General features: G+C 33.2%; 1 protein-coding gene across 9 annotated transcripts in view; it reads right to left on the minus strand.

Moving 5' to 3' along the window:
- Positions 1–12,829, minus strand: part of LOC126771627 (stress-activated protein kinase JNK) — a 112,332-nt gene that overhangs the window by 3,734 nt on the left and 95,769 nt on the right. For 5 of the 9 annotated variants that reach the window (XM_050491621.1, XM_050491616.1, XM_050491622.1 and 2 more), the window contains 6 exons: positions 7,697–7,810; positions 6,278–6,439; positions 3,122–3,251; positions 2,778–2,975; positions 2,474–2,608; positions 1,949–2,078 (listed from right to left, as the gene is read on the minus strand). In XM_050491621.1, the coding sequence (XP_050347578.1) occupies positions 1,949–2,078; positions 2,474–2,608; positions 2,778–2,975; positions 3,122–3,251; positions 6,278–6,426 (742 nt within the window). In that variant the 5' untranslated portion in view covers positions 6,427–6,439; positions 7,697–7,810. Of the gene's footprint in view, positions 1–1,948; positions 2,079–2,473; positions 2,609–2,777; positions 2,976–3,121; positions 3,252–4,957; positions 5,093–6,277; positions 6,440–7,691; positions 7,811–12,829 lie in introns of those variants that run through there. The other 4 variants (XM_050491619.1, XM_050491623.1, XM_050491617.1 and 1 more) reach the window with 3 other exon arrangements.

Here is a 12,829-nt window from a genome sequence, read left to right on the forward strand (position 1 = left end):
GAATTATCGCATTAGATGTTATAAAAGTATATATGTAGTACAGTAACAACTTTTTTTTTAAATTGTAAACAAAAGCTATTCTTGTAATTAAAGGCCTATTTCTATACTTCCGTTGTTGTGAAAAATATTTGAAAAAAATTAAGTTTTAATAATTTTTAGTGCACTTTGGTATAAAGATTATTTCTTGTAGTGAGCAATTCGGCTTTCTTCGGGAGCTTTACTATGGAATTTGTAATTTATCTAAAGCATCTGATCGTTAGAGCACGAAACATATATTTTGTACCACCTTATACAACGTTGTTAACGGTAAAGCTCTTGTCATAGCTCAAATAGTTTCCATTAATAGAGTCTGTACTAGAAACGGGTGTTCCAAAAGGATTGATTTTGAGTCCTTTTTTATTTTTGTCAACGTTCAAAATTCATCGCATAATATGTTTATTTGTTTGCGACTAATTTCTAATAATTTTGACCCCCGCTTATCTCTATGGACTGATCCTTCTACCACTCTCTTACCTTGCTTTTAACACTGGCTACTAGACTCTGATATACATTGCGTGCGGATTTGCTTTGTACTTTTTTATGTTTTATTTGACACAGAATATCGTGATTCTGTCTTGGAAGCTATTTTAGGGCACTATAGTAATTGCTTTGTAGGGAAAAAGACATTCGGTTGTTGTTGTCATGTTATGACAATAATCTGTTAGTTTGGTTGGCTAAAACAATATTCAAGCTCCAGCAGGATTTTTAGACAACATATCAATAAGAATTGAAGACCATTAAAATAATGTAACAAAAGGTAAATGTTTTTTGAAAGCCGCAATCACAATTGCAAAATAATCTGCCTATATATCTATGCTTGTATTTGTTTACTCTAATAAATAAATAATTATTTATATTCAATTGTTTTATTTTGTGTTTTGTTCTACCTAAATACCACATCCGTTAACTGTAATAATTCACAACTGTTTGCTATTTATAAAGCGCCTTAAGTTTTTTAATAGCAAAGTCATAATCTATACACTTATTGCCAGCGATCTGATTAAAGGTTTAATGGAACTGTTCACGTCTATTCTGCTGTAATGCCAAGTTCTTTGAGATTTTTATTTATAGCAATTTAATGTGCCAATATTCACGAATATAAAACACTGAAAATATTTTGTGTACATTAAACTCGATAACTATGCAGACGCCCATACATAAATTGGCCATTTCCTTTAGCACCTAGTTTCCTTTTTCGCAAAATAAATACATCTTTCATGGGGCATGGCATTCGTTTCTATAATATATATATTGATATAAATGTTTGCTTCACGAATTCCAGTTCCATGCTATTTGCAGATGATCTTAAATTCTTTCGAACCATTTCTTCGCTTACTCATTAATGGCATTTTGGACTGTCCAAAACTACTGTCATTTATTTGTATTTCCGCGCCCACAAAATGCTTACGCTTGAAGGCGTAAAACTAAAGCTTCAAAATCGAACCTAGGACAAAGTTCACCTATAAATAGAATTACAAAGACCTATAATTGCGTAGACATGGACAAGGATGTAAACATCTTTACCAACAATATACTTAAATTTAGAAGGTCCATAATGCCATTAATAAGTAATACTTAATTATTCATATTAGTTTTCATTATTATTTTGATTTTACTTTATTAATTTTTTATTTATTGTTTTTTTTTTGTTTTGTAACTTGAAATTTTGATTTGTCTTTTGTTTTTTTGTGCTATAATGTATATGTTGCCTCATTGTTCATGCAGTTATCACCTGTAATTGAGGTACCACTTCTTTTATTTTTTATTTTATGAGCCGTGTGCTGTCATGTATCTGTGTGTACTTTGTTGGTGATGTAATAAATAAATAAAATAATAAAATTTTACAGTTATTTTTAACTTGGTCTATTAATAAACTTAAATCTCTTAAACTAGAATATGCCAGTCGTACCTATAATTTTGTTCCACTGGTCGATGTGATCGGTCCCCGGGAAGAGCACTCCACCGCGAATCATCTCCCCCATGATGCAGCCGACTGACCATATGTCCACGTTCTCCGTGTAGCCCATACCGAGGATAACCTTACAACATCGAATATAAAACTCATTGAAAACACAGAAAATAATTCTATTTCAGATTAAAATTACTTAATGGTTTTTATAAGAACATTTACAAATAACAAAACCTTAATCGTTATCAGGAAAAATTTACTGATTTCAAATGACCTATTATATTGTGTTACTTATAGTTTGAATTTAACATCTTAGTTTTACGGCTAAAGGCACGTATCCAGTTATAGCAACTGCCGAGTTTTCTTCTCAGTAGAATTTATACTCCAAAACGCTTTTACATTTAATTGAATATTTTAAAATGATTTTACAGTGCCTGTAAAAAGCCACTTAAACAATGTATAAATGTATTATCTTTTTTAAATATATAATTTGTGTTAAAAACCAAAAAAACACTCGGAACAAACCTCAGGCGCTCGATAATATCTGGTGACGACGTATGGTGTCATCATGAAGGTCGTGCCGGCAGTACGCGCAAGACCAAAGTCGAGGATCTTAAGCGTGCAGTCGCTTTTTACCACTATGTTGGACGGCTTCAGATCCTGCAACAATTGTGTTAATATCGTCACATACATTCATACAATAGGAAAGAAATAATTTTCGAAAGAAGAAATTGAATTGAAATTTTAACAATAAGCTAAATACTCCAAATTATCTAATAGAAATCTAATGTTATATTATATATAATATTATTTTAAATAAAAATCCTACCCGATGTATAATTCCAGCAAGATGAAGATGTTTGATTCCGCACAGCATTTGATAGAGCAAGTAGCTCATACGCTCGTGGTCCAAATCCATTTGAATCACTTGACATAAATTGGCATCCATCAGCTCCATCACCAAATATACGTCCTGAAACTCCTCAAGGCTCTTTTGTGGCGTGAACGCGTTTAAAAGACCGATTATCTGAAAACATTTTATCGATTATGAAGTAACTTACTAAAACTTGAGAATCGAAATACGATTCGACTCGGTGAAATAAATTTAAGATGAAATGGGATTGTGAGTTTCGAGAAAACTACTATAGAAGTTGGATTGCCTGTGAAACTTACATTTTTATGATTTACAAGTTTCATAAGTTTGAACTCGCGGTAGGCGCGTTTCGCGTGCGTCACGTTCTGGAAAGGCCGGGATAGCTTCTTGATCGCGACATTCTGCTGTGTCACCGTGTCGTACGCGGCGCTGCAATACGGATCAGTTACTCATTATCTCAGTAAATCTTAAGTCCACTCGGGAAATAATTCGCGATCATTGAACACCTTTGGTTAGTTTATAATACATACATAAAATACCATAATAATAACATAATAATAATAATAACCAGAAGAAAACAATATATATATATATATATATATATATTAATGTATTTATAAATGACAAACGAAAAACAAATAAATAGACGTAAAATTAAAAAGCCACGCTAATAATATACATATATATATAAATAAAGAAAAAAAACTAAAATCCTTTTTTGAATAAGAGTTAATGAGCATATATGTATATTTAAGCCTTTGCCTAAATGGCATATATTATATTATATATTTTTTATTAATTTAACTTATTTGCATTAAAAAAATAATGTTAGCAATAACTCTTTTAAGAAAATACTAATACTACAATTGGTATATACATATATTGGTATATATATATATACATTTGACATTTTCTTAAATTTAACATTTTATTATAGAGATATGAAAGTTTAAAAAGTACACAGTATACTTGACATAAGATCCAGTATTTTGTACTTTAAAAAAAAACATCTTATAAATTCAATTTAAATATGTTACGACTTTCCATATTCGTTTTAAAAATAAACTCATGCATTTGTTATTGGGTTTGTAGTTAAGTAAATTAGTGAATGTATACAATTAAAACTTAATGGTATTTAGAGGAAATGGTACAAATATTATCAAATACCACAAGGCTAAATGATGGTAAATATGCATCAGTTAGTTAGAAAGACATGTTAAATGAATATGAATTGGCTGATCATGGTAAGTTCCTTCCTTTCTATCCTCTTCTAGAAGAAATCTAATAAAAGACATGATGGCGTGAACGTAAACGAAGATTTGTTCAGCTTGTCGTAATATAATAAGCATGAATGATATACAAAGTCAAAAGTTGATGACGTCACTTTGTAAATATCCACAGAAGATATTCAAATATCTAATAATAAAGCGCGTGAACGCGCGCAAAGTAGAGTCAGACCAAAAGCACCGAATAGACGGAGCTCGTAGAACTTGTGGTTATCAAGAGAACCCACTACAGTTCTTGCGTAAAACGCGTATAACAGAAAATGTATACAAAATTATACGACTTAGTAAACATTTTTTGAATTTTTATTTAAATAATTATTTATTAATGATTATTTTTTTTTACGACACCATGCAAGAAAATTTGAAAAACCATAAGAATAAATATCTTATGGTTTGAATAATGTATGAATGTAAGGAAGTTTTTTCATAAAATGGTTGATTTACGCAAACATCTAAAATATTGTGATTATACCACCACCACGCACACTTGTTTGTTCTATGCGCGCTGTCTACTTATTCTTTTGGTCTGAATGTAAAGTCTATGGATAAACGCGAATTCAAAACATATATTTAAATGTGTAAAATTCGCGAAAGCCTATGTCTATAAGCAATGATAATGATTTAATTTTTATCTGTTTCGTATACCAATTTGAATAGACAATTTGCAGGACTGTTTCAATTCAGAACTCTTAAGATATGACAAGAGAAGAATCTCGATCACCGACGGCAACTTTAAATGAGACCTCGAAGGTCATTGCGAAAAATATTAAGAAACATTAGTTTTCACAACCAAAGCGGGGGATGAGTGGAAACATTGAAGCACAAGCGTTTTCCAACTGCGTCGCTTACCACACCATGCCCTGCGCGCCCGCGCCTCGACGCACGAGCTCTGTGTACCGGGTCGGTATCGTGAACACCGTGTCACCGAGTGTGACAGAGTAATACTGAACCATTTCTACTCAGCTAACGTTATAACTGGATCAGCTATAAAGAGAAATATAGTTTATATGGATAGCCGGTAGGCTGAGTTTTGGTGTGTTTCTTAACGACTCTCTCTGTCATTAAATATTTACGTATCCGACGAATTTTTGTTCATTATCTTTTTAAGAGGAGACAGATATATTGTTTAAAAAAAATTATAGATTTTAAAGATTGTATTCAGTAAAATGGCATGCTCTCAGAAGAAGGGAAAATTAGAAGAGTTTTGATAATTACAAGTAAGTTCAATGAAGTCCAAAAATTTTTTGAGTTTAATCTGGAAATGTTTGCGTAACGGAAGGGGAGCAGAACATCGATCAACGATTGAACGGATACTATATGAGACTACAACAGCAGTGCAAATATGTGCATGCAGAGAAATAATGGCGTGCTGAGTTCATGTGCATTACTAAATGAAATATAACTATCAAGTAAAGTCTAAGCTAAAGAAAGATCATTTCGACAAAACACGAATAAATAATAAATAAAAAAAACTATAGAAACATAAAATTAAATAAAAGACAAAATAAATAGTCTTATAACATACATTCAGGTCTTTTACATAAATGACAAAATATAATATGAAAATTAATTAGAATCTTATTTCTGAAAAGCTGAAAATAATTAATGGAGAAGTATTATTGCAAACAGTTGTACTTATAAATTCCCAGATCATGCGATGATATACATATTCTGATGTGTATGTACGTACATGCATACACGGCAGGCATAAAATATTCTTAATATGACGTCATTGCTTCATACATGACGTATTAAAACACGTAAATACCGGGAACATTTCGTTCGTTATTAATCACATCTTGAACCCCAAAAAGTCATGTTTCAAAACTCAATTGCGCCGGTAAGCTCATCTTGGAAATAAGGATATCATTTTTAGAGATAAATTATTTTCAGCTATATTTCAGGTAGTAGCTGTTCTCCGCGACTCCCTCGACACTATTTTGTTTTCTTATCTTACCCGTAGTCTATATGCCTATGTCCATATTCAGTTTTCAGGCAATGTCAAAGTACATTATCCGTTCAGTAGTTACGTCGTGATTAAAACACTTTTGCATAGATATACAAAATAGATTTTAAAATCACATCGGTAGTAACTTCTAGATAAAACTGTCTAAACTGGATACTATTATTTCAGAGAAAAAATAAGGACAATACGTAAAATTAACTCACCATACTATGCCCTGTGCTCCGGAACCGATAGGCTTAAGGTTCTGGTAACGTTTGAGGATCGTGAAGCGTGTGTCGCCGACCTCGACCGTGTAGAAGTGTGGGTGGCGCGGCGGGGCCGACATGGCGGTAGCTGGCGCCGCGTGGGGCATGGACCACCCCTAGCTGTTGACGACAAGGAAAATTATGTTGTTTGAAGAAAAAGAAGAAGCAATAAAAAGTTATGAGCGAAATATTATCAAGTCTTAGAAGTATTTAATAACGCTTTTAATATAACAAATTGATCTGAAGGCTTATCTGGCTAGGTTAACCTGGGTTTATTATTTAAGAGTGGGTGATTACGATTTATTTTATGATAGCTACTATTTCTATAATTACTTTTTAGTTCGCCGTTGGCTAAGAGGGTATGCAAATTGACGGCATATATTAACAAAATTAATAGTCCCAGCATATATATATAATCCGAGTAAAATGTCCTTCTGATGATGGGCAAAGGTATAATAATAATGTATTGGGACATTATTCACACAAGGCCAACTTATATCTGATCTCAACCTAAACAGAGCTTTTACTATGGAAACCAGCCAACTGATATACTACATATACTACTTTTCTTTTATAAATACATACTTATATAGATAATTACACCCAGACTCAGGACAAACGGACATGTTTATACACACAAATGTCTGTCCTGGGTGGGAATCGAACCCATGACCTGCGGTGCAAAAGGCAAGTTTCTACCAACCACTTCAACCGGCTCCTCACACGTCACACGTATAAATAATATATAAGCTACTATAAAAAAAATTCAGGAATGAAGTATAGCTCGGCTGGTTCAAGCAAACCTTGCTTATTGAATTATTGTTTCATCTTCATTGAATTATTCTATCATCTTTTTTTAATTAAATAAAATTATGAACAAAATAAATAAAACCAAATGAAATCCCGAAATTTTTACCTGTACAAATATATTGTGTTCTTGTAAAGCAGCCAGCTAAGAATAATAAAAGAGAGAGAAGATGATTTTTACTGGTGGTAGACTTTTGTGCAAGCTCGTCTGGGTAGGTACCACCCACTCATCTGATATTCTACCGCATAACAGCAGTACTTGGTATTGTTGTGTTCCGGTTTGAAGGGTGAGCAAGCCAGTGTAATTACAGGCACAAGGGACATAACATCTTAGTTCCCAAGGTTAGTGGCGCATGGGTGATGTAAGCGATGGTTAACATTTCTTACAATGCCAATGTCTATTGGCGTTGGTGACCACTTACCATCAGGTGGCCCATATGCTCGTCCACCTTCCTAATCTATAAAAAAAAAGATGAAGATCGAAAAACCAGGCACCTACAATTCACTTTCGTGACGTTTGCTAACTTTCATACAAATAAGATTGTACAATATCTGATTAATGTACCTTACTTTAATAAATGGACCGTAGACAAGGAGCGCCGGTCTCCATAAAGCGTGCCACGTTAGTCGGTCTCGTTGTCACACGGTATTGTCGGTAGTTTGACACTTCGCTGATATTATTATCTATAAATAAATAAAACGTATACAATAAGTATGATCTAAATACATGTTTGCAATTTTTATTACATTTCTAGATTTTTATATAGATAACATTCATTTAACTAAAATATTAAAAGACAATTTATATATTATTAATTATAATAGATTTCGAATTGCAAATATTTGAATTCCTACACAATCGAATTCAAAACTTTTATAAGGATGAGTGTCTAATTCAATAACAAGTTAGCAGTAAAAATTCTTATGTTATAAGTAAAATGTAATATTTAAATTATTAAGGTAATATTAAGTCAACATACGCTTAATAGATGGCGCTGATATGCTTCTTAATTGCGATATAATTTTTACTCACATCAAAGGCGTACTTATCGATATTAATTTAACTTCTTTGCTACCGACCACTAGATGGCATTGTGTATATTCTAGATCGCGCAATCGTTTGGTTCATTTAATTATACTAAACAATTTCCTTATTGTAATAAAAGGCAAGTCCAACAACAGTATGGAGTTATATTTATATAGTGCAAGTGAGGACAATGAGTAAATATTTTTTATTTTTATCAGAATATAAAAAAATAAATAAAGTAGGTCTTTAGAGATACTTAAAGTAGATTTTTTAAATATGACTCGAGTAGATAAGGCGACGAATTACGAAATGCGCGAGAAAGATGCCAGAAATATGATTATAACCTCAAAAATATTATTTCTCAACTCATTTCGGTTGGTGATGAAATTGCTAATTTGCATCTTCGAGTGGCAATTTGATGCCACCGGGAGTTCGTGCTGATATAATGAAATTCAATTATGGAATTTATTTATTTATACTAATATCATCGTTTTATTATAGCGATAACACAAAATGTTAAAAGTATCAAGAATATGGTAAATTTTCATGTATGATCTGAGAATCTTCTATATATCTTTCAAAATATGCGCTTAAATTCGTACCCAATTTAAGATATAAATGAAATTTCTTATACCTTTTGAATGGTTAATATAAAGACGATGTGCCACGACAATATATAGAGGTCGATAGCGTGGACCGTAACTGTAACAGCTGGCTCGTATTAACATACAAACTCACGCCAGACCTATTTGCATTTAACACTACGTTGGCTCAAGTTCGGTTTAACTTCAGTTATATTGGTGACTGTACGTTCCTATCTTATTATTGCCGTAACAGCCTGTGAATGTCCCACTGCTGGGCTAAAGGCCTCCTCTCCTCTTTTTTGAGGAGAAGGTTTGGAGCTTATTCCACCACGCTGCTCCAATGCGGGTTGGTAGAATTCACATGTGGCAGAATTTCAGTGAAATTAGACACATGCAGGTTTCCTCACGATGTTTTTCCTTCACCGTAAAGCACGAGATGAATTCTAATCACAAATTAAGCACATGAAAATTCAGTGGTGCTTGCCCGGGTTTGAACCCACGATCATCGGTTAAGATTCACGCGTTCTTACCACAGGGCCATCTCGGCTTCTTATTATTATCTAACTTGAATGTATAAGGGATATATTTGGGAAGGAGTATGTTTTTTTTCCTTCAATCTTCAATTATTCCTTACTTTTTATTTTTACAAATAAGACAGGCGACCAAATGAGGACCTAATGGTAAATATCACCTTCATACATAGAAAATGACACTGAAAAAATATACATCATATTTTATATCGTCAATGCGTCGCGGACAACGTGTTTTAAAATGGTATGTCATTCTAATTTTTTTTAGTGTATGTGCCACCTGTTGGTAAATGGTCACCAACGCCCTACTGAAATGAAATTACACTGGCTCACTCACCCTTCAAACCGGAACACAACAATACCAAGTGCTGCTGTTTAAATGGGTGGTAACTACCCAGACGAGCTTGCACAAAGCCCTATCACGAGTATAAAATTTATTATACTGTCTCACTACAGTATGCAACAGCGCAATACAAATTTGATGTTTGCCATTCGAGTAACTGGTCAGTCTTGTTATTTCTTATAAATATACTTAAACAATTAAATTTTTAAAATATTATTTATAAGTATAAATTTTGTAAATTATTTTTATGACATTTTAATATATTTTCTATAAATAACATTAAGGTAGTCTAATATTGCAAGTAATTTTTATAGTAAATATACATGTGTATGACATTTGGATACCATCTTATGATTGTTGTGGCGGAATGTTAACCATTGCAACATCATAAATTTACCTAAAGCTTTGCATAAAAATAATTTTGATTTTCGAATTTGAACACGAATTAATAAAAAAAAATGGAAATATTGTTTTGTCAATATAAATAAACGCCACGTAGTCAGGTAGATGACTTTTTTTTTTTTTTTTTATAGAATAGGAAGGCGGACTAGCATATGGGCCACCTGATGGTAAGTGGTCACCAAACGCTCTTAGACATTGGCATTGTAAGTAATGTCAACCATCGCTTATATAGCCAATGCGCCACCAACCTTGGGAACTAAGATTTTATGTCCCTTGTGCCTGTAATTACACTGGCTCACTCACCCTTCAAACCGGAACACAACAATAACAAGTACTGCTGTTTTGCGGTAGAATATCTGATGCGTGGGTGGTACCTACCCAGACGAGCTTGCACAAAGCTCTACCACCAGTATATGACAGTGAGGTACATAGATTACCTGGAAGTACTATTTAAAATAAATCATTATGACTCTGTCTGCCCTTCTCCAGGCTCAAAATTGTATACAATTGAATTTCGAATAAAAATATGTATACTTGTTTTCATTCTCCTGTGACCGAAACATTTCCACATAAGCTTTTATTATATCTGTCCTAGTTTATACATCAGCAGAAGTTCTTTTCAAACTAAATCTTCTGAGTAATGGTTCATCCGTTTCTTTTGATGACGTAGTAAATATATATCTTACAATGATAACAATACCATTGAAACGAGTAATATCTCTCTGTAGGTTCACGAATAATTCGTACAATGAATATCTATTATACCCATTGTTTATAGCTAAGAGTACGTGAATTTCAGTCTAAGGATGAAAATAATATTAACTTGGGACAATTGGAACTGCAAGTTTATTATGTGTACACGATTCACAATAATCCCTCGTGTTAACAGTTATAATATGGCAGCACTTGCCGTCGTTTTATACATATATTTTAAGTAGTTTAATAAAAAGGGGGGAGGGGCCAGATGTTACGTATCTTCTGTCCCTTTCTATACCCTAAAAAATGTACGAAAAACTTAATGATCAATTGAGTAGTTAATACCTGAAAGCGTAACAAAAAACCAAACACAGTTTCGCATTTATAATATTAGTAAGGATTTAATATTTAGTCGTCCTGTTGATCTTGTGGATAGATTATAATGCTGCAGATCCCGATGTCTTGGAACTACACTCCGGGTTGTGTTAAAAAAAAGTTAGATGTTGTCTGTCAATAAACGGGTGACAGATGACAGGTCACAGTGTATACTCGTATACTTTCGTTGCTCTTGCTATCACACTTTAGTCTTTTCAAATAAAAGCCACGAAGGCTATTCTTAAACATACATTTTGCCATCAGATGCATTCATAGTTTATCTGTATTCAGACTTTAATACTTTTCACGTTCTATTCACGCAAGAAACATTTAATGTGAGTTCTTTGGAGCCCTTGCTTGTTAACTTCAAAGGGGTGGATTATACGTAACGAGGTATTCACTCGATTTGAGTTTGAAATGGAGCTGTATGGCAAGCAATATTAATCGTTACAGCTGCAACGTTTCGTAAATGACTGTTCGAATTTTGTTTATTACGATCTATATTAACATCTTTCCAAAACTTAATCGATGGCTTTGTACAGGCGCGTCGGAGTGGATAACAGCTAAAAATGCCAATACTATTAAACTTTGCATCGCTGTGTCCGGAAATCATGGTTTTGAACGGTGAGTGAGCTAGTAACTAACTAAAGGCACGAGATATAACATTTTATTCTCATGGTTGACAGCGCCTTGACAATGTTAAAGAGTGGTATATGTTTCTTGAAGTACCAACGTTTAAAAACAAATGCAAAAATTGTAAGTTGAACTTTTTTAAAGAAGCAAATTAAATACAACATTATTTATAAACGTTTCAGCACATCATAGTTTGATATTTACTTCAAATTAGTATACAATGTTTTATATTAAGTTCTCTTATTAAGAGTTTCCCAAAGAAGTAAGACGTTCTATGTTCATCTCACGGTATAATTTGTAGTGCATTTCACTCGCCTTTGACACGTCACATGTGAAACTAACATGAAGTAGCCTTAAGAGTCACTTGTTTATCAAAAGATGTTTGAAATTATTTAGATATGACTTTTCAGAAGTTCTCGTGGCTCCAAAAATATATATTAATATTTTGTGTAATTCATATTATTTGGTGTTTTTTTTTATAATTAATCTAATGATATTTATGTTATTTACAATAACATTTACAGTTGGTTATTTGTATTATTTTAAAAGTAAAGTAACAGCCTATGGTAACGCTGGGCTAAGGCTCGTCTTCTCTCGAGGCGAATATTTTAGACACCATATATGATAACATTTCAATACTAATAATAATGTCCTCCAGACCGATTTCGGCCACGGCGGCCAATCTTAAGAGAGAATAGCCAACTACGCAGGAGATATTACAGTGCGCAAATACAGGTGCATTCTCTATTCCCTAACTCTCATATTCCGATTGGATGGCTATCCGACACGACCGGAAAAAGTTCAGGCGCAGGACCAACGGCTTTTCGTGCTTTCGGAGACACGGGAGTGTACACACTTCCAACTTTCAGACTCCGGGCTGATACTGAGAATTTTCCGACAGAAAAACCCAATAACTTTTTAGTAGCCCGACCTGGGAATTGAACCCAGGACCTCCGGGTCTGTGACCTTACATTTCAATAATACACGCATTAAAATTGTGTAGCACCATAAGTCGGTTGTCAATATATCACGAATAAGTATTGAAGTGAGTTCTTACAGAATAGCACTGTTGCTTCTCATTATTACTAAAAAGTACTTACATATTGTTATTTT

Source organism: Nymphalis io, chromosome 11 (assembly GCF_905147045.1).
Source record: "Nymphalis io chromosome 11, ilAglIoxx1.1, whole genome shotgun sequence".
Classification (NCBI taxonomy): Eukaryota; Metazoa; Arthropoda; class Insecta; order Lepidoptera; family Nymphalidae; genus Nymphalis; species Nymphalis io.